Source organism: Sinohyriopsis cumingii, chromosome 2, assembly GCF_028554795.1.
Source record: "Sinohyriopsis cumingii isolate HCF-2022 chromosome 2, ASM2855479v2, whole genome shotgun sequence".
NCBI classification, from domain to species: domain Eukaryota; kingdom Metazoa; phylum Mollusca; class Bivalvia; order Unionida; family Unionidae; genus Sinohyriopsis; species Sinohyriopsis cumingii.
This window is the reverse complement of record NC_142962.1, coordinates 32792474-32820120: the sequence shown is the minus strand read 5'-3', so window position 1 is coordinate 32820120 and position 27647 is coordinate 32792474. Positions and strand designations below refer to the sequence as shown.

At 35.9% G+C, this 27647-nt stretch overlaps 1 protein-coding gene across 4 annotated transcripts; it reads right to left on the bottom strand.

Moving 5' to 3' along the window:
* Nucleotides 1-121: 121 nt before the first annotated feature.
* On the bottom strand, nucleotides 122-27596 carry LOC149804585 (uncharacterized). Of its 4 annotated transcripts, XM_089941921.1 has the most exons (6): nucleotides 27474-27544; nucleotides 24333-24456; nucleotides 11151-12199; nucleotides 8381-8953; nucleotides 6439-6456; nucleotides 122-3306 (listed from the first exon to the last, which is right to left on the bottom strand). In XM_089941921.1, the coding sequence occupies exons 3-6, from the start codon at nucleotides 12153-12155 to the stop codon at nucleotides 3055-3057; spliced, it is 1848 nt and encodes a 615-aa protein (XP_089798047.1). In that variant the 5' UTR covers nucleotides 12156-12199; nucleotides 24333-24456; nucleotides 27474-27544; the 3' UTR covers nucleotides 122-3054. The 4 variants fall into 4 exon arrangements, with proteins under 4 accessions (XP_089798047.1, XP_089798058.1, XP_089798079.1 ...); XM_089941932.1 differs by lacking the exon at nucleotides 24333-24456 and having other exon boundaries at nucleotides 27474-27596; XM_089941953.1 differs by lacking the exon at nucleotides 6439-6456.
* Nucleotides 27597-27647: the final 51 nt, after the last annotated feature.

Genomic DNA, 27647 nt, shown 5'->3' with positions numbered 1-27647 from the left:
TTTAACAGAAGTGGAAAAAGAAGATGAAGAAGAAGAGTGGTGAAAATGGTAGATGAGAGATCATCATATTATATACAGTAAGCATATTAGCAAATTGAAACAAAATGACGAACACAAAATATTCTTTGAATTCTATGGAATCTGCTTAATTTATTGCTAGAAACATGATGCATTAGACAGAGGCATGAGTGTCAACAGAGAAAATGCACAACACAAAATACATACTAAAACACAACTGCACTGGATCAAAGTAATGCATAATTTCTAAAATAAATGTGAGTGGTACAACTGCGCTTTTTTCCCTTGTCAGACATACCTGCGCAGTTCTTCGTTTGTGTGTGCGTGTGTGGGAGGGGATATGCAAAATAATTTAAATTAAGCTACGTTTTATTTTTAATCAGTTAAAGAACATACATAATAAAAACAAAGTAAGTAAATGCTTTTCGGTTAACTATTATCTATAATACAGTAACGAAGATGAACACAATTATAAATTAATTATAATTTACAATCAGAGTCTATAGCCAATAAACAAACATAATTATTTTAAATTTAAAACTTACATTAAAAACAATAAATATCTTTGTTCTTTACGATCGGATGAAACTTGCAAAATAAAATTATATCGACTTTGTGTTTCAACATTCCAGTGGACAACAGGGTTATTTTTCCTCAATACTTACATAGTTTTCTATACACTCTACATAAGAAAAATAAATATAAAATATTCTCTGAGTGGAAATAGAAAGAACTATACAAAAAGTCATATCAATATTTATATTTGTATGAAAATAAATACGAAGAAAGTTACACGAGTACTAAATATATATACATTTCTTTTCGGGGACTTCAATCCTTTTTACAGCTGAACAAATAGATCCGTATTAGTCCCCATTCCACGTTTTTCTTATTTTTCATTTTTTGGGTAAAATTTCTCAAATTATCTGATAGAAAACGTATAACTTCATACCTGCACCTTTTTCTGTTGGCAGTCAGAAAAATTGCAAAATGTAGTATTTTTACCTCATCGTAGATGGATTGTTGTATCCTTTAAATACTTATGCAGAATGCTCATTAACATAAATGAAGACTTTTTAACTTTGGAAAATTCAACGATGTACCATTACACTAAAAAATAAACGCAAACGCTATTTAAAGCACAAAACAAAACAAATATGGAGGAAAGAAATTAAATATCCATATTATCAAATACAAATGGCAAGATGTTTATAGCAAAGTGCCTTTTCTACCTTTACGACACTAGAACTATGCTTCCAAATCTATCATGAAAGGGTAATGGATTTGACTATTAATTAAATATTTTTAAAAAATGCTGCTACTATACAGGACTCAAATTAACTGCTATAGTGGTTTCAAAAATAATTTCCGACTCGCATTTCGCTTGACGGATGGTATAATCTTCTGCATTCTCGTAATAATAGATATACGCAGACTGAACCTTCGAGAATGACATTTCATTTCGCCGTTGTCTATAATACTAGAACAAGAAACTAAAATGAAACAAAATCCGGGCGACCATAGCCGTGCAAGTTAAATATTGTGCGTTTCAATCAAAGCAGTAACCTGAAAACTCGCGACTGATAAAAAAAATATACACTTGCCTATGTAAAAATGATTTTACCTGAAGCATCTATGTGTATTTTTATGTTTACTGGCCGCTGCTACTAAACAATCACTGCATGGCGTGCACTAACAGCTTAACAGAACGCGTGGCTACAACACGATCCACTAAATATATGGTGCGTACTGTCTGCTAACATAACGTGTTTGACTAAATTCAGCAGTAACAGCATGCAGAATGCCATGCATTTCTCGGCAACTCTTTCCATACTGTTCATTCAAGACAGTTTTGGAAAACAAATAATAGTGCACGAGTGTAATGGCGTTGCACTGGGAAGGTGATATTTTGCCCCAGTGTGGCAGAAACACACTCTGCTGACATATTTATTATTGTATGTATTAAACTAATTTTCCTGAGATCCGCGAATGTTGACATGGAATTTGGAGTCACTGAGTTGTATATTTTGCGATCATGGAGCATAGCTCGACATGGGTACAATCGCTGTGCCGTAAAAAGTAACAAACCATATGATCTAAGTGTGACTGCATGTAGATTTGTTTAATGAATGTGGTTGGTAAAAAAGCAACCTAAATAAATATAGTCAAAATTATGAGGAATAAAGGATATAATAAGCCAAATCGGCAATTGAAAAAGTCAATACCGAAAACTGGAAGTTAAGTGCGGCACAAAAATTACAAATTTGATTACTGAAAAACGATATCTTTATCAAGCGTATTGGCAGACATTCATGTTAATAAAATCTTTCTTTTCTTCATAATTTTCCAATAAAGCTATCAAAACTATTAAGACCATCTTTGGGTGGGCACCAACATGTGACTTGAATATATTCTACAAGATTCATACAGTGTATATCTGAAATGGCAAGAAGACGCATTTACCTTTAATTAATTCTTCGACATTTGCAGTTCAGCTCAAGAGAATACTTTAAGGATTGCCTTTTAACATTGGCAATACATGAAGCAGGAAGACAGAAGTGCACATAACAACATACATTAATGATATGTTTCACCTTTTAAACTGCGAATATGTACACAAGACCCTATCTCCTAATCAAAATTACTTCGGTCTGACATAACGAATCATCGAGACTTACGCGTTAAATTTAACAGACGTGCAGCCTATGTAGTTGCAAATGAGTATTCAGATTTATCCATCGGAGGAACCATTTCACCTTCGTAATTCAAACGATTTAATTATATACTTGTCATCATCAATACCATTATATTTCACTTACAATATTCATTAGATACTCCACTGACTGGAAAAGCAGACAGCTTGCAGGTGTTCTATAAAAAGTTCTCTGTTGCACATTAAGCATTATTGAAAAAGGAATTCGTAGAAAACTGACAAAGTCTAAATAACGTTTTGTAATTTCTTGAAATCTGCGTATTTAGACGACGTATTTACGATGATGTGCCTGAAAACGCTGGACGAATTCGATGTTCTATCCTTTATCTCTTTCTCGGCTGTGGTACCTGTCTGGATTTCTGTTCCTTACACCATGGAATATGTCTTTCTGCAGCGGCCTGTTTAAATTTTCGTGAGCAATGAGGACATTGTTCGTAACCTGATGTGTCGCTTGGTGGAGGGGGAGGAAGGTTCGCCAGGTTACCCCCTTCCTTTTCTATCTTTGAGACCGTTTTCGCGTACCTGATAGCATTAACGAAACTCTCGTGCTGTGATCTCCAGTTAGACCTCTTGGGCTGCATAAAGAAGACAAAAACATAATTTGTTCAAGGCATTTACCATTGGAGGACCTTTACGGAAATTAGGGCAAAATATATCATTCTTCCGAGGAATAAATTACTGCCAAATTTAGACTTTAAACAATATGCAAATGTTAAGTTCAAAATTTGGGTTCTTCAACCATACTTATATGGGTTTATTTTACAGAAATGTTGAAAGCATGCCGTAGTCAAAACTTCCTGACTTCTATCCAGCTGCTCAAAAGAAGACTAAAGAGTCACATATATTAAGCAACTATTTACTACATTTCACTTGCAAGTATAGATAGATATAGCCTATTAATACATCACTGACATTTAAATGGAATCAAAGAAATATAACAGGTACGTTGTTTCACTCAAAGACGCAAAAAAAGTCTACTGAGAATATTTCTATCCACAGTAAGAAACTGTCAGCTTTATTACTTCGATTTTAACGTCATATTTGTGGGATTGGACGTGTCCTGCAAAAACATCTTCATCACATAAGCATGTCTTTGACGTATAATTATTAATTCGAATGTTTTGACGCTTTATATAAATACAGTGTAAGTAATTGTTTCTGACATTAATTAAAATTATATTGTATGACACTTTTTATTCTAATTGTGTTCAATTTGACGAAAACAATTTTTTTTCTTAGGTGCAACAATATTGTTCCTTCTTTCGTATCTGATTTAGTATAGCCATCCAGTATTTATCATCTTCGTCGTCTCTGCAGCAAGCAATGCTCTTTCATTTTAAGAGGGATTTATTCAGTATTTATACAGAAACTCCTTCTAGCGTAGAGGAGAAATTTAATCTCGAAACAGAGTTGCGTATCGTTGTAAGGGAAACTGGTGTCATTACAAGAATCCAAATATCTATTTCCCCGATATCATGAGCTTCATTTTAAGTAGACAAGGGAACCGCGGTAGCTCAGTTGGTAGAGCGTTGGACACGTAATTTCAGGGCCCTAAGTTTAATACCCGCCCAGGCCAGCACGTTTCGGCTGCCTCTATATATCATTGGGAAAAACAATTAGTCCCCATTTCCTCGGCATAAAAAAGGCAATAATGTTTTAAAATTGTCGTTAAAACCAAACAACCAATCATCAAGCGAGTAGGAAAACTACTGACATTGCGAAATTGATACAGCCTTTGGATAAGGACAAGTTAGAGTAAAGCGACTGTCTTCACGTACCAAAAAAAGGGCTTCAGACCCCAAGGTAAAATCTTGGATCTGTATGAGCCGCGACTCAAGAAAACGTCCGTTTTTTTTGCAGTATGATCCTTTCTCACCCATGCGACAGAGAAATCTATCTGTTTTGCTAACCTTACTTTTATTATCTCAGTCTAGACATCTCAGACCAATCGTCTCAGTCAATGTGTCCACGCGCTCAGAACTACTTTTAAAAAAGAAACCCGTATTGTCTTCTGCTGTGCCGGACGTAGTTGTTCTAAACCAAACAACAACAACAACAAATATATAATAAAAACATAGTAACTTAAGGTCAATCCATCTTTGTGAACACACCATACAAAAACAGTTCAAGAGAGACAAAGACACACAGCATAGTCAATTTTATCATATATGCAGGCCTAGCTCAGTACATTTTCAGGTCAGCGTCATTAAATGTAGCTAAAGCTACCTAACTAGTTTTAAATACTTCGTGTGAAACAAATTATATACTGTTAGCAACATTTAATGACGCTGACCTGAAAATTGACTGTGCTACAGATAGGATAAAATTCTCAATGCTGTGCGAAATGAACAATGGCAGAAAACACTGATCTATGCACACAGACTATAGACGTACACAGTTCATAGCCTCCCAACTGTCTTAACAACTACGGAAAACTTAGTAACAGCCAGAAATGTGTTATGTCAAACATGCTTTATTCTAATTTTGTTAAGCATTTTCATTATGGCCCAGATGAATCAAAATTATACCTACAATATTTAATGACAAATAATGCACTTATCAGCCAGAAATAATCGTTTATCCGTCAACACATTAATCCATACGCAAATTTCACTGTAGCACTTGCAATAAATTTTTAAAGAATCCGTGAACTTGAAAGTTTAGAACACGGTTATCTGCTAGGGTCCGTATTTGGAGGGTCTTTTATACACGGTGGTAATTTTTAAATCAATATTAAGGACAACACAAGTATGTAACAAACAGTTTCACCTCCTCCAAAGAAAAGGAGAGCTACATACGATAATAATACTGATCACTAACCCATGAATAATCTAATGAATATGTTACTCTTCATTACAGCTTGTAAAAAGTAACTTTATCTACAGTAGAGCTGAGTACCCAGTATAGTTTTATTATTTACAATATAACTTTTCACAATTGGAACTGATGAAAATTAAACAGTTTCTTGTAAAATTTATTAATTATTTATTGTGTATTTCATAGAACATCCATATATTAAATGTGATAATATCTCATTATTATGCGGCGTTTTATGTTGTTATTTTTCTTTGCTCACGCGTATAAACTGTGTACTTCGGATGCAACGGTCACACCACAGCCCTCATTAACATATTTGTATTAATGAGCCGCATGTAAACATGTGCACATGAACTATATTACACTAGTGATGAGTTCTTTTTACTTTAAAGGAAAAGATAGGGTCAGAAAAATAATCTACGTTGGGGTTTGGACCGAGACAAGGAAATCCCAGTCAAGGGGTTACATTATTTGTCTCCCCACAAGGCTTACTTCGTGGGAAGACAAATAATGTAACCCCATGACTGGGATTTCCTTGTCTCGGTCCAAACCCCAACATAGATTCTATATATCTTAGAACAAACAAACAACGTCATAATAATGTTTTGTAAAGAATCTGAAGTTGTTGCATTATGTAATGAAACTATTGTATGTATATTAAATTTTAATTATTTATGATATCTTAAAACAACTGCATTAAATTAAAATAGATTACAGACAAAATTAAAAGTGTACATTTTAAAATTGTGTGTGTGTGTGCGTGTGAGTGTGTGTGTGTACGTGCGTGTTTTAGCGATAAAAAAACAAGTTGCAAAATATGACTACATAACACGGTGGAAGCGAGACTGAACAAGTGTGACATGACTTGATTTGAAGAAATTAATACTTACAGAATTCTTATCTGCAGACTATGAAATGGATAAAAAAGAAGGAAATGTAAATCTTTAGTGGTACGACAAGGATGACCCGAATATTAATGAATTTAATTTGTTTGACATATGTTGGTAACCTTGTCTTGGTTGTTCTTTTAATATCATTTGTAGAGGTTGCAAGTATCTTGGTCTCGTGCACACGCCAAGCTGTTATACCTTCTGTGATTTGAAGGAGTCAACATGTGTTGCTTTTCAAATGTTAAACTTGCGATATCCAACATAGTGTTATGGTCAAAATGCTTTATCTTTAGACGCAATTTTACAAGCAGAAATGGGAGGGGAGATAATGGGAGAGGGGAGATAAGTGTGAGAAGACCGATACAGTGAAATAAGCAAATACCATCAAATGATGTCCCTCACTTTACACTGGAACATTCAAAGACGGGGAGTGCAGTTGTATACAATGTGTGTGTGTGTACTTTTAATGTAGCTTTAACAATTTTTCAGTCACATAGCTACGATGTCTGTAGTGTGGTAGTTCATAGTGATGTCTAGCACTAAGGCATCATGCCGCAGACATGTAGTATGATGTCTCACCCAGTCACATTATCCTGACACCAGGCTGACCAGTCCAAACATTAGCCTCTTAATACTGAGCGCCTAGCAAGGCAGCTGTAAGTACCATTTTTATAAGTCTTTGGTATGACTCGCCCGGGGTTCGAACGCGACCTCCCACGTCCGAGGCGGACGCTCTAACCACTAGGCCAACAGTGCAGTCAGTTTTATACAAGAAAGGGCAAAGTGACAATGGCGATATAATAAATGGACTCTGAAGGAAGACTGTTGATTTCGTAGAATGCTGACAATCGAAACCATTTTAGAACTAATTAATATAAGGCTGCATTCAAAGTAGTGAGTCTAGCATTTAATAATCTTAACTCCGATCAAAGGTCACATAAAAGATTTTTAATCAAATTTCGCAAGTACAGAACAAAATTGAATTCTAATAATGATTAAGATACTTATTTTCAAATCTGCTTAAAATTCAATTACAACTGAGTAATTGTGCAGCAATGACGGTGAATTGGTCCGCAGATCAGGGCCATAACTCCGCTAAATCATTAAGTATGATGCTGATATCAAACCTAAGCCAAGATCCCATCAAATTCAAGGTGATTACGCTGAAAATAAACGCAACAGATGCCTTATCAATGTCAAAATACCTATAAAATATGGACGAAAACAAAAGGGTTACTGTGCTGGAAACGAATGTGTAACGGGTTTGACAAGCTGGGGATATAACTCCGCTAAACGACGATACACATGTACACGGACATAAAACTCCCTGAATGTATTCTCGATATCGAGCAGGATAACAAATTTGTTTGAAATCCAAGAATAATGAAGGGAGTTATTGTGCTGGAACAAAGTGGGTGGATCTGATAATCAGGAATTATAACTCTGATAAAGGATGATGCAGAACACTGTCAATCGAACTCAGCCAAGGTTTTATGAAAATAAAGCTGAATGTTAAAGTTGTCTGAAATCCAATAATTACTAAGGGAGTTACGGTGCAAAATGTGGTTGTGGGTCTGAAAATCAAGGACTATAGCTCTGTTAAAAGATTTCTTAAAATGCCGACAATCATGTTCAGCTAAGGCCTCAGCAACATCAAGTGGCATAAGCAAATTGGATTGAAATCCGATCACTAGTAAGAAGGTAATCTTGTGGAATCAAAGGGGCGAACAGAGAGATGTTAAGGAAAGGAAAGAACGGATTTAAGGAAAAAAAGTTGGACATGATAGTCTAATATCTCCATTTTGTACTAAAGACAAGGGACAAAACACCCTTTAGGATAGTCTTGCTTCAAAGTATCCAAATTAGCCCATAGTCGTGTCTAGCGTAACAACAAGTAAGAGGTAATTGTTTTCATTCAAAAATCATACACACTGTAACATACCAGATCACGCGAAGCCTTGTTAGATGCATGTTGATATTTTGCCATCTCTGTTCCTTGTGTTCGCATTTTCGTTGGGTCCAAGGGTTTTCTTTTCTTAGTCCGATTTTTGCAGGCAGCCTCATGCTTGTCTATCCTATCTTCCGCGAACGATCGTCCACAGTTATTACACGAGACCAATTTCACATTACCGTGACTTTGTTCGTCTTCATCAATAGGCACTTGTTCATAAAATTTGGTGTGTTCTGTAGATTTGGGAACGGATGGCTGAGCACGGAAAGGTTTTGGCTGAGATGGAGGTATTGGTTTTCTCCCTTCTAAACTCTTCGGACTCGGAGATGATTTTGCACCCTTTGATTGGTTGATATCTTGATCATTGTTAGAATTTTTATTTTCGTATTTGTTCGACACCTTTTTAATTCTTTGCTTCTCCTCCTGAACTTTTTTTTGTCGTTCCTCTTCATATTGTTGCCTTATTCTTTCCTCTTCTTCGGCATGTATTTCCTCTTCCTCTTCTGTCTTTCTCTTTCTTTTTTCCTCTTCAATTCGTTTCTTTCTCTCCATTTCCTTACGTTCCTTAAAAATCAGATGGAATAGAGGATACAACAAAAAAGATACAGCAAAAAATACAAAAATGCAGAATTAACACACATACACACATTTACTGTATGCATGTATGTATATTATTATTATTATTATTATTATTATTATTATTATTATTTTAGTATTTTTATTTTTAGTCATGGTTGAAAATTCTTCATGCAAACCGACCATTAAAATTGAAGAAAAAATGCACGTAACATAATAATACAATATTTTTCTTACCGAGACAATTAATATAGAAGACGCTTATTGTCGTGTACAATACTTTTTATTTCCAAACTCTAAGTCATCTGAAAAGACGCATATTGTAGTATACAGTACTTTTTATTTCCAAACTCTAAGTCCTCTTAAAAGACACATATTGTCGTGTACAGTACTTTTTATTTCCAAACTCTAAGTCCTCTTAAAAGACACATATTGTCGTGTACGGTACTATTTATTTCCAAACTCTAAGTCATCTTAAAAGACGCATATCGTCGTATAGAGTACTTTTTATTTCCAAACTCTAAGTCCTCTTAAAAGACGCATATTGCCGTATACAGTACTTTTTATTTCCAAACTCTAAGTCCTCTTAAAAGACGCATATTGTCGTGTACAGTACTTTTTATTTCCAAACTCTAAGTCCTCTTAAAAGACGCATATTGTCGTGTACAGTACGTTTTATTTCCAAACTCTAAGTCATCCTAAAAGTCCATATTTCGTCTACTATATTACATTTATGCCATAAATGAACTTGAAAACTGTTTTAAAATCTACACGGTATAGCTTCTACTCCTCATTGGACTAGTTGCAGGCAAATAACGTATTTTATATCATTTATGCGATTACGAAACTTGTTCTTATACTATTCTTAGCCTACTTATATCTAATTGTCTTTTATAAAATGCAAATCTATCCACCAAACTTCGTCCTTTATACTCTATCTGGCGAATTTTTATTATTATTCATCCTTGACCTAATTTTGTTATATTAATGGAATGTGGAGACTTTTCATTGTGTTGAATAGTGGTACAAATCATCTAGCCGCCTCTAACTGACCTAATAACTCCATGCTCATTTAATGTGGCTTCTTTTCATTAGCTTGAGTACTGACTGCAAATCATTTGCACAAAGGAAGGTGCCACCGTCATTGGTCTAGAATATTGACCTAGCTGGTGGTCATGTTTCTTGGATATAGTCACTCGAAATCATTTTGGTTGGTGTGGTTACGTCGGTCGCTACATAAATTAGATACGATGAAGGATTGTCTAATAGTGGGTTGGAAAGTCGCTAGTATGACGTTCTTTTACTCCTGCCCATTCTGAGTTACGTTAAGGTAGATTGTCAGAGCGCATCCCTTATATAAACATGAATTTTCAGAAACCGCTCGGAGCAGTATAGGGTGTTTTCATTGGGGAAACAAGAGAGAATAATTAAACAACCTTGTAATGAATCCTACCTGCTTTAAACACATGCTTAGTTTCTATTCTCATACACAGCAAAAAGTGCATATCATGTGTTTGTATACGAGGTTATTGGGTTGGGTCATCAGATACTGATAACTTCTACTCCATGGGCATGTCTTTCCAAAATGTTACTAAGGACACATTATAGCACATGTTTCAAAATTGTTACGCTGACCGTTTTCGCATGCAAATGGAAAAGAGTCTGAATAACACTGAACTAGTGGACTTCCGTCTGTTGGTCTTGAAACATGTTGAGGCAGACGAACTTGTTCTGACTTAAAGTGACATTAGGGTAGCTCATTTACTTATCTATAAGTGGATTTATAAAACCATTATAATATGAATATTGGGCAGCAAACACTCCAATGAAAATGAACATGTGTTACTTTTCGTTCTAACTTTGTTTAATGACAATATGATAGTTCGTTGTGATTTAGACTGTTCTGCACACATACGAATACCAGAACTGTGTTTCAATGTATCATTATCATTTTGAAATGAAAGTAGCATACAGTTCTAAGTGACATTTTTTATATATAAAAAAGTCAAATCTTGCTGTATCTTATTCATTTCCAAGCATAAATTTGAAATTAATCTAGCCAACAGCGAAAAGCTAATTTTCGATGTAATCAAACATATTGAAATAATACTTTTCAGAGAAAGGTAAAGATTTAGGTCACAAAAATCTCCATTTTACGGTAATACTGTATATGAATATAACTCACCTGCTCTTCTTCTTTAAGTCGCTCTTGTCTGAGCCTCTCTAGTTCAGCCTGTTGTTGGGCGATCCTTTCCATCAGCTCTTGTTGCTTCCTCTTAAGCTCCTCAGAGCTGTCTGTACCATGACTCGACTCTTCTTCGTATCCTTCATCATCGTTAAGATCAATCTTGGGTACTTGATTGTTTTTCTCCCTGTTTTTTCGAAGTCTCTCCTCTCTGGCTTTATCTTGTTCCATTTGCCAATTCTGAAAGTCTGAATTTTTTGTTTTTGTGCTGCTAGTCGTCTTGTCAGTTCTGTTTGAGTTTTCTCCTTGGATTAATAATTTACGACGTTGAAGAGACTTAAGTTGTGATAGATTCGGTGGAGGACTGTCGTCGCTTGCACTGCTGCTGTTTTCGTCGTCCTGGGCCATCTTACCTGAAGGCGCACTCTTTGGATACACTTGATCCTTATTTTCCGCGTGTCCATCATTAGACGTTTTTTTCTTTAAAGTCCTCGGTCGCACTATTTGCGGTTTATGAGGAACAGGTATTGAACTTCTATCTATTGGTGCTAACAGATTGGACCTATCTCGCCCGGCACTGTTCTTTGGCATCTGTTTTTGTTGTGGTTCATTCTGTAACGCCGAGTCAAGCAGGCCTCCATTTATTTGCTTGTACTGTAGCTTCTTTTGCAAAAACTGATGTTCAATGGAGGGGACATGAGTGTCCGATTTATTTGCAGAGCCGTTTATCCTTCTCTCCTCAAAAAAGTCCCTAACCATACCTTTACCCGTATGTTGGTTAACCCGTTTCAGAGCCTTTTTCTGGTTCTCCTTATACATCTGTATCATCCTGTCTTCCTTTTCTTTCAATAAACGTTGCTGGTAATCAGACTGCAGTTGAACGAGTCTGGATGGCTTTTGGGACGGGTGGTTATCCATCTTGTGGTGATTTAGTTGATCCGCTGTTGGCTTTGGTATTCTGGAAGAACGAAATAAGCTGTTGACTTCAATTCCAACTTTACTCATTTGTAGGCTTTTAGGGTATTTGAATCACAAGAAAAGTCTGAAATCTGAAACAGAATATCAGCAATTAATTTGCAACATACAATACAAAAGACTTTCTCAATAAAAGGTATGGGGGCACAAGCAATTCTTATTAAAGACTAAGTAAGTGCAAACTACTGGAAACACAATATCTGAAAATTGAAAAGAGAAAAGGCAAACCAATAACAGTTATAGGTGTGAGCCGTATTAGCGTCCTTTTTTAAGAAATTATGTGTGCGTGTTCCTATTTATCGAGAAACGTATAAAACTGTACTATATCGACATAACAGAAGTGGAAAAGAATTGTACAATTTATCGATGTTCTTTGAAAAAGTAAAAGAAATTTATTCATATTTTAAAGCGTTTACGTGACCATCAGGTCAAGCATGCATACATACATACATACATACATACATACATACATACATACATACATACATACAAGTGTCCAACACAGATAAATTATGAAACAAATAATAATTGAAATGATATTACAAATATTGGAACAGAATATCTCTAACGCTCCGCAAAGACGCACGAATCCTTGCATATAAAACTTTGTTCAAGACACAATATGAAATATATTTATTTCTGATATCAACTCTAAGACTTTGTTGCCATTAAAAGTGGATAATATGTCAACAAAATCAGCGGCAATGTCAAGGAAAAGCGATCGCATCAGCAAAAGTACACTGCATCAAAATTGTTGTCCTCACACGTATTTTTAGACATAGACTGCTATAAGATTTCAGGCACTAATCAAAGCATTTTCAAACAATAATCAAAGCAGACGACACACAAAATAAATTCCGCCGCCATCTCCATGTTGAGAATAATAATTTATGAAGGCAACGGAACCGTGTGATTCTAATAATAAATGAACGAGCGGTTTTGTGCCTAAAGCCTCGAGCAATCAACTATAAAATATTTACGGCGGAAACAAACCATTTTCAAGAGCTATATCCATCAACGATACAATCTATAACAATAGCGTGACTACCATAAGAAATTAATCCAACAGACTGTCAAGGTACGGTCGCTTATATTGAATGCCATCGTACTGTGCACCTAGAAAAGAAATGATTTTAGAGATCCACTAGAATTATAAGTATTAGTGTTTATACATTAATGATACATCGGAGGGCACATGAAAAAATATAAACACTTCCAAATAGTGAGATTCGCATGATCTTTTGTCATTATAAATGAAGCCCTCGATCCAAGAAGGATGATATGTCGCCACGTTTCGAGAATATATTGCTCTGATGTGTTGCCCACGATGGAAATACATTGTTCTCACAAATGGTCCCTAAATTTTCACTTCTTTCCATTGTTCCCTGAACATCCTATTTCACCTGATGCCTGAAATATTGCCAATCTTTCTATTGTTTCCTCAATCACACTTGAAGGGACTCAAATACACTAAAATTCTTACTGTAAGTCCAGCTGCTACACTCAAAATAACTGAATCACCCATGTCCTTGTACGTATGTCAATCAAATTAATAAAACACTTGTCACAACTTGTATCTGCTACGCAATTATGGAGAAGTCTGTGACCGAATTACGTGTTTATATCACCAGACAATATTATTCCAAGAGAAGCTGATATTGTTTTGAGTAGTGGTCATACTCAGAACCTACATCTAACACCGAACTTACCCATATATATAGGTAAGTACCACGTCCAGTCATTCAAGATATTACGGCGAATTCAAAAGCAGCTCTCTTCACAACCATACATCTGCGACAGAGACGTTCGTGCGCATATGAAGGCGATGGAGTATCTTGATAATGAAGCTACATTGGCTGTAGATCGATAATCAAAGCTGGGTTAACATTGATGCTCTGTAACATATGGAAACGAGTAGTGTTCATCACCGTGGCTTATTAACCGTCTGAGTGCTAAAATATTGTCCTTTTACAGAAATAAGGCAAAATGAAAACCATGACCACTTAAAACAGAAAATATCTACATTGGATCCATGGTAGTTGGTGTGTATGGATAGGTGGAATTGGTGGTATGGGTTGAGCGAGGTGGGGTCACAACCAGTACGTATAAGGTGTGATTTAACAGCTATCGCTTATTTTGATAGTTACATCGAGTAGTGATGAATAATTATTAAACAACTAGCAAACGATGACAGAGCAGAATAGATTATGACTGCCTATTACTGGTTTCTTCTCAAACCCATGACATCAATGTCTTCACCTTGTTTTTATGATATTGATTAATTGCAGCCTGCAAATGCATCCACTTTCTTTGATATTGCAGCAAATGTGAGTGATCCTATTAATAGAAAACATGGCTGCGGAATACGATATGATATAGGTTATCCGCGTTATCTAGTGTCTCCAGGTGATAAGAAAAAGTCTTGATTATACACCTGGAAGGATTTTGGCTCAATAATCAAAGACAATGTCACACTGATTTATCGATTATCGATTTTTTCAGCAGCAAATACAATACGTGTTCATGGCCTACCAATGCCAAGAATGCCAAAACTGAAGTAAGTTGGCCTCAGAGAGGTTTTAGTTTGGTTCGGTGTTTTACGGCATAGCAATAGGTTATGAAGTGCGGTGGTAATTTGAGCAGAGTGCATTGCCCGTAAACACACAGCGATAACAGATTTAGGCTGATCTGAAAGTAAAATTCGAAACCCGAATATTGTCCGTCACCAGTCAGGCACTGATCCACCTCGGTTCCAAATAAAGAAGGAAAGGGAATGAGGAACCTTCGCTTTCAGACATGAAAACATATCAACCCGTGTACTACGGGTTTAGGGTAAGAAACCAGTGTAAGTAACATATTCAACAAATATGGTGTTTTTACATTGACAATGGGGAATACTGAAAGAAGAAATAACCGTTTACAAATCAAGCGACAATGCTTGCTAAAATAGCTAAATGGAAATTAGGCTATGATCGATGCTTCTTGATTTTGTTCAATACACTCTGATATGAATGCAATCGGATGCTCAGCATGATGTTGATCGATTATATTTTTAGGAAGTAATGATTTTCAGACCATCTCTCTGATACCGGAACAACTGAGCACCTTGACAGCAATGCAGATATATAAAAATATAGCCATTGCAATGACAGAGGGCATCGTTGGAAAAAAAAGTCCTAGCTCCAGATTCACAAACATATTAAAATTTAATTCTCTACTTAAGGAAATGGATTGGTCGATGTTACATTTCGCAAAACCAGACATATGTCGGTCGGTCAAATTCTGGTTTACGCTTAAGAGCTAAGAATTTATCTTTTCCCGGTTTGATAAAAATTAGAACTTTAACTCTAAACTTAACAAAATTAGAAATAATTCGGAGAGACTTGTATAAATAAAATCTCATAGAAATATAGATAAAATATAAAACCATTCCTGCAATCTTGACAATTCTACCTGTTCTTTTTAGTAAATGTATCGAATGTCACAGATTTAAATATATGCTCTAAATGCTTCTTAACCACAAGGCCTAATGTAACATATAGGAAGCACAAATCGCCCGCTTGTCACAATAATGCAATGTCTGACACACTAGCAAAACGTAACACTAACATTAGAATCCGACAAACTTCAGATCGTTACAACATTCAACAAAAGATTTTATAGACTGGTGGTTTACTTTTAAGAAATTTAGGTTCTTAATGTGTTTCTTTTAAAAACATCTACATTCAGATATCGACTGTGTAACCTTGGCAAGCTTGCAATGTAGTGTATATAATACCAAAAAAAATTGAAAAAGACATTTACATAAACTTAAAAGCTATCTTCTTTAACTATGACCTTCACCACTTTATCCCACTTATGAAGAAACTCCATTATGGGACTTAGAAAACAGGAGTAGAAATAAAATAATAAAGGAGTCAAAATCTTAACGCAATCGTTTTTATGACTGTTATCTTGACCTAAGACAAAATGAGGAAGCGATCGTGTCGTAGAATAAGTTGAGCTTCAAAGGGATGCATTCCATATGTAAGCACGATTCATCGAGGCTTTTGGGAACTAAAGAAATCAGAAGAGGAAAGAAGCTATAAAAATATAACCTAACCTAAGCGGAGATTTTTTTATTAATACACCTTGAACCGAGAATCAAAGGGACAAGCAAGCCTGTTGCAAAAGGAATTGCCCTAGCTTCATGGTCATCGATGCCAAATATGATGGTACTCTATCAAGGGATTTGAACTGTTGACACTGCCGACACCACAGCCGGAGCCTTACCTAAGTAACAATGAACAATAACAATCATGTAACAAGAACAATAATTTTAAACCCCCTATTAAACTTCTCTTTTATATTCAATTATTATTACTATGGGAGTAATTGTTGTGATCACTGGCGTGTACTCTTTAGAAAGATTTCACTGAAGTCAAGTTTATTTTATATCCCGTATTGTCGAGAAATTGGCGCGGAATTTTGCTAAAACCTTCCTAGTTGCAAGTATAGAGAATCTTAATGTTTAGTTTAAACAATTTCGCAAATACTCCTAAATCTGTCCTCCGATGAACATATGTACTCTTTGTGCAATATACAAGAATGTCCTCCAAATTAAATATTATGTCACATGATAACGTTTTGAGTTTTTGGTTGTTTCTCTTATGAATCAGATGCAATAATATACCCATGTTGTTCATAAACGAATCATTTCATATGGTGTTAACTTGAAAATAATACATATTTTAATTGATATATGTATAATCCACACGTATATCTGATAGTTGTTCAAATCAGAGAACGACTATAAGTAGAAATTCGCTTCACTTGATTCGTTGGTATGAGTCACGCAGTAAACATCAAATATCAAGTCCCTGAACTTTGTGCAATATAGAAGAATGTCCTCCCTTGACGTACGCTTACATTTAAAAAACAAGCATAAAGTACATCGTTGTTTACCGTAAATAAGAACGTTAACATTAGAGCCACGTAGCCTTCTGTGGGAATTTTAATACGGGTGGTCAGGTAGGATGGAGATATTTCAGATTCCCGGGTGGGATGGGATGGGTGGTGGTGATGCATAGTCGTAAGTGATCCTGATATTTGACCTAACATTGTCATTTCAACTTGAATAAACAGAATAAAACAAGTGATAAATATGGGTAATTTCCCTGCTGGAACATTGCATTTAAATTCTTGAATCTGGATGTGTAAGTGTTAATAGGCCTACATTGTCGCTTGAAATTTATTCAAAATAAGTTTGCTCAAAGGCTAAATAGGAAACGTTTCCACGCGTGCTATATTCCAACTTTCATTTTTAGATGATCTTGACTCTTTTGGTCTTGGTGATGGTGGTGGTGGTAGTTCATAGGATTAGGAACCTTACTACGTTTCATGAGGACACTTGCTCATAGTATAGTTTTATTTCATTGTACTCCCTCGCTACACATAGGCCTAACGTAAAACGCTTAATTGTTCAGTGTATCGTATTGGTTTATAAGAATGTGTATTAGTTTCCAACCGCGCGCGTGTCTGTGACATGAACGTACACATCAATTACCTCCCTTTAATCAGTGTTAAGGGCACATTACATATTCCTTTGAGAGTTAATTCGTTCATTCTTTCGTCCACTCACCCACTCATACATAAAATAGTGATTTCGTGAACAATTTTAACTTTACCTTTTCCCCCACCAAATGATCAATTTTTTGTCTTTCTTCACGACTACAGACACTCAATATTTAATGAATATCAACAATGTACTTAGGCTTGCTGTTTTGGAAAAATATAAAAAATTGTAACCCACCATTCGAGAGAAAGAAAAATAAAATAAAAGTGCACACGACACCTCTCATCGATATTTAGAACGTGTGACTTATTAGACAAAGCGTAACAATGTTTTTGTCGCACTTCCCTTAAAATGTGGAGCTTGTTTATTGTAAAGTGTAGGAATTCGTTCTGTTTCGTTCCACAATAGCTGCTTGGAAAACCAGAAAAGGAACAGCGATTGAAAATAACAATGCGCTTTATTTTTGCTCTTTATAGGTGTACGACGCCTCACCCTGAATTTATAACTTAGGAGTTTGGTTTTCGCAAAATGTAGCGATTCTCGATGTCGCGTTTCACAATAGAGACATGAAAAATCAGAACAGATGCAGAAATTAAATACAACAATGTAATTTATACTTTCTGTTTAAAAGTACACGAAACCACGTTAAACTTGAGTGTTTATTTTTTAAAAACAAAGTTTTTACAATTTTGCAGTTGCATTCTTAGAATAAGGTAAAACCTTCTATTGCTATATACCGAGAGGATCAGAATTTCCCTGAATAAAGTATGTAAGATGGTGACATTTGACAAACTGCATCATTAGTTGCATGGACGTTGTCAAATCAGGTGTTGGTCAGTCCAAATAGGTAATAGTCAGTCAGAATATGTTTTGGTCAGTCTAAATAAGTGTTGGTCAGTCACAATAGGTGCTGGACAGTCATAGTATAATTGTGTCAGTCATAATAGGCATTAGTTAGTCAGGGCGAGTCCTTGTATAGTCTTAGGTTTGTCTGGCACAATCTGTTTACGTATCATATACCTAGAGTGTCACGTCAATTGTCAAATTCACACAATCCCCATAGTATCATACGCGAGGTCACAGCGTCATGCGTAATGTTAAATTTCCATGGATTGGTCGGGAGCTGAAGAACTATCATACGTAACGTTAAATTCCCATGGGGTTATAGTGCCATCCATAATGTTAATCTTCCTATAGAGCTCCTAATATCCCATTCAGGTTAACATGCCTGCTTGGCTCCATTCTAGATCCACCATTTTTACTCATTATTTCACAGAGAGTCCCGTCTCGTCCCAAATTTGACATAGTGTTGCATTCCCATAAGCTTCATGTAGTCACAAAACTGTTCATTTTAAATTCCCACAGGCTCCTCTTACCCTTCTCAGACTCTCTAATGTTAACTTTTCGTAAGCCCCATATCGTCCCGTATTCAGGTAATGTTAAATTTACATAAGCTCCTTATCGTCCCCCCAAGTCCTAATGATAATTTCCCATAAGCCCCAATACGTCCCCCAAATGTGAATATTAAATTCCCATAGGTCCCTTATACGTCTCCAAAGTCACTAATGTTAAATTCCGATAAACCCAATGTCATTCCATATTTGCCATAAAAATGAATTCCTATATGAACCTTATATTGCTAAATTCATGTTAAATTCGTGCAGGGCTCCATAACAGCACAATCTGACACAATGTTAATTCCCAAAGATCAATGAATGTAAGTAGGACGTTCCATTATCCATCTTTCTGTAAGTGATGTTGTTTGAGAAAAGACGACGTGCTTGTAGTGGACAAAAATGGATTGGAATGAACGAACTGACTTTTAGAGATAAGCACTAAATTCAATATCACATCCATAATTTATCCTTCTTTGAGTGATGCCATAAAACTAAACAATATGACATAGCGATGGGTGTGTTTTTGTTCAAGTATGGTGGACTTAACCGGATTGAAAAATCGAATTATATTCTGCACACAAGGAATACATTCTAGTATCAAATTCAGCGATATGACACGATAATTGATGTCCCCTGGACAAGGTAAAGCGGATTAAACTAGATTGGAAGCAAGTTAATGCAAGGCATACATGTATTAACACAGTGCTGTTTTTTTTTTTTTTTTGTTTAACTTTATGTGAAATGTCATATCAATTATTAATGTGTCGTCATTGTTGCAGCTTGGTTACATATTTTGCGACTCTAGAACATGGCATAAATTCCATTTAATAAAACAGCACAACACAATTCGAGGAAATAAGATCCATTATAAGCGCAGAAGTCAATCCAGCCCAATTGGCTGTATGGAATAACTGTGGAGATAGAGAATGGGTTCCATCGCCTGATAGCTGCAGAATTTAATAACCTGGAATAAATTACCCCCTCCCCCCGGTGGAATTTGGTCACCCATGTTACGATTAAAAAATAATTAACCTGAAATGGTAAAGTACTGTACATCGTTATTTTAAGCAAGTGCTTTACGCATAGGGATATCATAATTGCGGTATAATATTTTTTTCACGACACATCATTCAACAATAAAGTAATGAAGCGACGAAGCTGATAATAAAAACGATTAAATTGTAAACAAGCAATTCACTTGCATTACTAAAGTAGTATCGATTTGTACCATGGGGGTCTCAAGAAATATTGGCTTAATAGCTTTGACAACCGACTTAATACTGAGTCCCAAGTGACCATTCTGCAACGTCGATCGAGACATCCACAATTATTTCGCTTCTCGAGGGTCGGTGGTTCTTTCCGGGGATTTCCCCGGTTCGTCCTCCACCATTAATACTAGCCGCCATGTATAGCCTATCGCGTGCTGAAAAATGGCGTTAAACCCTACAACAACAACAATTATTTCGCTATACTCAAATAAAAAAAGAAAAAAAAAGAAAAAAAAAGTAAAACATCATCTAGCATTGAAAGGTTACGAGGGTATTTCGCATGGTGTATATACTTGTAAGATTATGTCCTTTATCCACACCTGTCTAGTTTCAATCAAGTGTTTTCTAACATCCACAACGTAACATCACTTCTTTTGTGTATGGGCGTGTTTTTTAAAACCTAAATTCTTACACTCGGCTTTAACTCTTTCGTCTCCAGAGCAATATTTTTATCAGTAGATGTCTATATTCTAAAATTTTACAAAGTGTGGTTGGAATGTATAGGTGGGTGTATATGTGGATGGGATAGTTGAGGGAAATGTGTGTGTGTGTGTGTGTGTGTTGTCCGCAATAAATGTCCATGTGTCATCAGCAATCTCTGTACGAAACTGCTATGATCAGGATTGAGGGAGGTTGGTCTATTGTTCACGACTGGGCGTCTTCAGTCTATAGTGCACCTGACACCGGTTTACGGTACTCGACTAGGTGAAGTCAGTCGTTATGTTCCACGGAAAGTCACTTTCTGGTGACTTTTGCGTATTATGTACGACTGAAAATCGGAACATACCATGTCTGGTTTCCCATTTAGGGGGCGCTCGACAGATAATACGTACTTATGATAAAGTGATATCCGTGAGGTGAAGTTGTTCGCATTTACAAAATGCACAATGGAGAGAATGTTTGCATACCTCTATGCTATTTTCATTTACTGTGACTTAAATTTTCTTTATTTATTGAACTTGTGGACATTGTACTTAGATATATGCGCACGGCAAACAAAAACGGCTGCTCCCATGTACTTGAAAAATCTGCCTGAATTATTGTAAAGTACACGATCTTTAGTACTTATTACAATAACAAAACCGAATTATGCCAATGTTGGCAAAACCAGCTTCTGAAAGTGCATCGAACTAATTAAAAAATATATAAAAGAAAACAAAAGTTATCGGGATTTTTTTTAATACAATTTACCTTTGACGTCCAGTGAGTGAACATGACCAAACGGAGCCAACAGTTTTTTGATAGGTGCTCATCTGAAGTAATTTCAAGCTGTAGATTATATTGCCCAAATTACTAACATCAATCATACACCAAAATAAAGAGAATTAATAACACTTTTTGCAATACCTGAGATACTCATGGTCTTTGTTTTAAATAGCATGGATAAATAGTGAGGAAAATCTGGAAAATTTCTTTTCAATTAAATTGTATGCCTATGAAAAATACGAAACTGTCGAGGCCCACCATCAGAAGTAATTATTGTTGTAACATTAATAACAATAAGACTTTTAACATCAAGTAAATTTAATGTGCTAAACGTTACGAAAGCTTGTTCGTAGTTGAGTATGGAATCATGTCTGTAGGTATATACAAAATACGTTTGTCTTTGTTCCCCCGCCCCCAAATTATAATATACTATAACATAATTTACTCTGTTAAAAATTGCATTGTTCAGTTGAAAGATATTGAATGTATTTGATTATAAGTCCAATTCTACTGTAAACTGCGTAGACCCAGAACTGCTGTCACACAATGTACCGGCAGATGTGTGTATATGTAGTTTGTTAGGAGTAAGCAGTAGAACAAAAAACAAATGATCTGGCCTGCAAGCGCATTATATTATAGCAGATTAGGGTTTATGTTGCTTGCAGGTGGACCCACTTATACGGGTGTAGATACGGTGTATACCATAAAAAGAAAACTGAAAATCTTGAAATCTCGATACGTTTCAACTTAAATGCAATCTTGATTTCAGCGTTAGATTGACAGATGAAGAGAACGAATTTTTACGTCCCAGATGCCTATATAACAATAATACAAAAAGTTAGATTTTTTTAATTAAATGCCGTCATATAAGAATGCTGAGCCTTCAAAAATCTTACGAGGCCGAATTAGCAGTAGAGTTAAGAATCTTCGTTAATAACCGTCTTAATGATAGTGGCGTAAGTGCATACTAAAGACGAGATGTGGATACAGCCACACGCATGGCGTCGGTCTTTATCACACGACGGATCATTCTTTTATTGATGTCTCAGTGCTCGAAGCAAGAGGCACCCTCTAATGTTTTCATGCCAAAAAAGTCTTATTTTGTCAAACGTGGACCACATTGCCAGTTCATGCATCAATAGTCATTTGATCAGTTCTAATCACCCACTCTGGCTGGTCCAGTAATTTTTTAATTTTGTGCATACCTCAAACCTTACGTTGAGTGGTCCATTAATTCTTTAAAATGTGAAAATAATGCTCTTGAGTCAAGCCAAGTATCGAAGTTTCCATTTTTATTTATTTGACGAGAAATTTTTCATTATATAATAAACGAGTTTTCATGTGTGTGATACTTGACATTTAACGTTTGATCTTTATCATACATTTCGGCAGAACCCCATATGGTTTCTCTTGTCTGTCAGTCCCGGGGGTTAGTTATGTTGGAAATTTGGTGGCACAGTGAACTGGAGTGTTGTTATGATTGGTTTCTATATCAAACGAGCCCGGATGTCGCTGAATCACATAAATTACACAGCTGAATTTAACACCCAGGGTCGAAATGTGCTCTGCAGAACGAAATACTTGGAGCTCCAGAAAGTAATTCAACCTGTAGACACCGAGATTGAAGGTTTACTGTAGTTTAACATGCATTGTACTCTTAAGTAATGTCAACTCATAACCTTTACACCAACCCAATGTTACATTCTCTTAATTCAACACATTCAGACCAATTACAGTCATATCAAATCGGCAGTATATATCAGATGCGTTACAAGTTTCTCTTATAGAGTTAAAATGGACGTCTGACAAGAATCGAAACGCAGACTTTTCAATCTGTAATTCCGCGCTATACGCGTAAATCAACCGTGTTTAGTAACTAATTTACTGTAAAATCAATTATACAATGTCTACATGTATTCTTACATTTAATGTTTTCCTTGCTTCGTTCAAGGCAAAGCAACTGCGTGCAGGGCTACGTAGAGTAGGACAATCATTAGCTTAAATTACCAGGATTTGGTAATTTTATCAGTGCCACAATTTTAGCATTTAATCGATTTGGTTAATTTAATTTTAAATAGCTTCACAGTAGAGCTGTACTAACGGATATCAATTGGGTTATACTGTCTTTCTGCGCTAATAACTATTTTTATGTTCGTGTTGTCATGTCCACTTTATGCGTGGCAGTGTCAGAATTTTATACTCCGCAAGTAGGCTCTACATGTCATTTTAGTATTGTCGTATCACTTCACGAGTGGGCTTTTGATTGATTACTTGGATTTACGTCGCGTGTGCCCCAAAGGGCACGTGCGACGGTACGAGTGGGCTGGTATAAAATACTGTACTCACAAGAAGTGAGATATAAATTCAATTATTTCTGCACAAAATTTAGTAATGTCTCAATTTGAAAATCTACCACGACATACACATAGACAGTTCCTTGAGAAAAATCATCAGCATACCGGTGTTTATGTCTTTAACCCAGTCTTCAAATATGCGTGGTGTGTGTATGAGAGAGAGAGAGAGAGAGAGAGAGAGAGAGAGAGAGAGAGAGAGAGAGAGAGAGAGGGGGGGGGGATCTTTAAGCTTGTAAATCATATAACATTAAATGGGATTATTGTATATTACAGAAAATATTCTAATTTTAGGCAACAAAACTGACACTAAAACTTCTAGTCAGATATTGAATCCCGTGTGTGTGGAGTTCGGGTTAGAGTGTACGGAGTTCATTACAGTTAAATCATTACGTTCACCCCGGTTAAGTAACATGTGACAAATTTATTACCTCATAAACCTAACTCTTTAGGCAAAATTCCATGTTAGCGTGCGTTGCTAATCTCTTAGATGTCTTTGTTGGCTTTGCGGACGATTGATATGCAGGAACCTCCGTTAAGTGGACAAAAATCCGGCTGAAAAATTTAGTTTTATAACTTCAATTAAAATCTGATCTTATTCGGGGATGGTATTTCCATTGATAATAAACCTCACAGTAACTAATTTCTATGATTCAAATATACTAACAACTCGTGTGAGGACAAAACTTTTGATGCAGTGTATTTTTGCTGATGCGATCGCTTTTCCTTGACATTGCCGCTGATTTTGTTGACATGTTATCCACTTTTAATGGCAACAAAGTCTTAGAGTTGATATCAGAAATAAATATCTTTCATATCGTGTCTTGGAAAAACTTTTATATGCAAGGATTCGTGCGGAGCGCTAGAGACATTCGGTTCCAATATTTGTAATATCATTCAAATTATTATTTGTTTCATAATTTGTCTGTGTTTCACGTATGTATGTATGTATGTATGTATGTGTGTGTGTGTGTGTGTGTGTGTGTGTGTGTGTGTGTGTGTGTGAATTTGGTCCTATTCTAACAACCCTTCCCTACTCTAACAACCATTCCCTACTCAATTTCGAACACCCTTAGCTAAAGAATCATATTTCAGTCTAGTACTCAGTTTAGACCAAACAAGTAACTAGTCTTCTACGCAAACATAAATACAGCTATTTAAATTATATGTTCAATTCAAACTGATTTAGCAGTCGTTTCCATACACTGTGCAGCGTACTATACACATTATCTTGCGCACCAAGCAAACATTTATTATACTATTAAATTAACATAACAGATACTAATTTGTTCCGTTCACTTGTCGTATATGAAACCGTTTTGTTCGTTCACTGAAACTGGGTCTATGTTGACATTACGAAATTATGAATCTCTGGTACACATATGAAATTGCGATATTCACCAAAATATGCAACTTATGAATACCGGTACATGAGAAAATACCGCCCATGAACGGATACGAAACGGTAACACCATGTTATTCATACAACAAACAAATTTATGAAGACGCACCGTCCAGCAATGGATATGACGTTGCCTATTTCACCATAATAGGTTTACAAATAGATCCTTTCTATGCATGTATGTATATGTGCCCATACGGCCCCCCTGACCAGCGGCCATCCACTTCCTACGGCCAGAATCCCTTGGCATTGATGAGTTTGTGTTAAAAAATACCCCTCAAAAACGGCCACCACTCTAATGCGACCAGCGGCCAGCATATTAGTACAAAAATGTAAAAATGTTCCCGTCATGAGCGGACACCTTTTTTCAAATGTATCTAGAACCAATAATTAACTCATATCGTAACGTAAGGTAAGTAATAAGATTATCTTTGGGGGCGCTCACCAGTAATTATGTACTTTTGAGAGAGTGACGTATGTAAGGTGAAGTTGTTTGCATTTAAAACATGCACAATGGAGAGAATGTTGGCATGCATCTATGTTACATTAATGTAATGTGGATGATATTTCATTGGATATTGTACTTTTGGAAATTGCACATGATCTAAGCACACTGCTAACTAAAATGACTGTTCCCTTGTGCTAAAAAAATCCGTCTGAATTAGTCTAAAGTACGCTATCCATAGCAGCTATTAAAATAGGCAAAATGAATTTTGCCAGACTAGAGAGTACCATCTTCTGAAAGTGCAATGTATGAATTACCAAATATAAAATGTACAAAAAAAAGTTATCGGCTCTTTTATACAATTTACCTCTGAAGTTCAGGAAGTGAAATGACCAAGTGGAGCTAGCACTTTTTTGAAAGGTACACATCTGGAGCAAGGCCAAGCTGTATACTCTATAACCCATATTACACCCATATAACCATACACCAAAATAAAGGGAATTAAAGGTTCTTTGAATTATACCTAAGATATACAAGGTCTTTTTTAAATAGCCAGTATAACCAGTGAGGAAAGCCAGGGAAATTCTTTTTCTTGAAAACTCCAGGGTTAGGGTTATATATATATATATATATATATATATATATATATATATATATATATATATATATATATATATATATATATATATATATATATTGATTACTTGCATTTACGTCGCCTGCGCCCAAAAAGGCATGTGCGACGTGTTTATTCCCGCACAGCGGGATGTTAAATGTTCCAGGAGGAAGGAATTAGTGCCAAATCCCCCAGGCGTTTATGTGTTCAAGGGGCACTGCTAATTTAGCCGTCAGGTCGGATGACTATATGTCTCTAACGACCTTAATGAAGGGCGTTCAGAAGTGGGAATGGGCCCAACAGACACTCATGTTAACAAAGAGTTGATATCAGTCCGTTATTGACCGTACTAGGTGTCGATCCAAGCAGTATGTAACGCCCGTTGCGATTGGTATATATGCGTGTGTGTGTGTGTGTGTGTGTGTGTGTGTGTGTATATATATATATATATATATATATATATATATATATATATATATATATATATATATATATATATATATATATATATACGTGTGTGTGTGTGTGTGTGACAGGATCTAAAAGCTACACGAGTTTCTAATGAAACACAAACGTACCGTCACTAGTCACTTGAAATTTTAACATCGTTTTATTCTTGGGCACTTTTATTGGGTATTGTGCAAACGCTGAGTACATAGACACATAAACTGTTGGTTTGGTCCCATTTAGAGGAAAGTGAGAGCCATTTTGAAATTTTAGAAACGCAGCCCATCTCCCAACCCCCCAACACTTGACCTGATCCAATCCTGACCACCACCCACCCACCTCAAAAAAGAAAATTAATATTAACAATAACACAAGTAGACTGAACCTGTTGTAGTCGTGAAAGGACATATTCTGTTTGGGTCTAAAAAATATCATAAAGGCCTCAGCTTTTAAAACTCAGATTAATGTTATAGACTTTCTCCACCCCTGTGTGAATGTCAGTACTGACTGGCTCTTGAATCTACTGTAACATGATTTACACATCAAAGGTAAATAGTTGTCACAAAAATATAAACACATAAAAAATTACTTCGATTAAGATCTTTGTATGGTCGACTTTGCTATCTAATGACCTGAGAGAAATATGTTCTTAAAGAGCTTACCAGTTTCACGCTGAAGGAGGCCGCCATGTTGTTTACATCACCTGGCAACAGTGAACTTCTGTTCTTTCTTCTTTTTAACACAGCGTCAGTGGTTTGCATTGAGATTCGTATATCAGTCTCATGGCTGAACCAAGATTTGGGATAACTCTTGTTTTATTCCTTAATAAAGCTGAA

Excerpts from the sequence above, each read along its gene's own strand:
- LOC149804585 (XM_089941932.1), bottom strand. The coding sequence starts at position 12,155 with ATGAGTAAAGTTGGAATTGAAGTCAACAGCTTATTTCGTTCTTCCAGA. Across the intron at positions 8,954-11,150 it reads GACTTAAAGAAGAAGAGCAG|GAACGTAAGGAAATGGAGAG; the intron begins GTGAGTTATATT and ends CTGATTTTTAAG.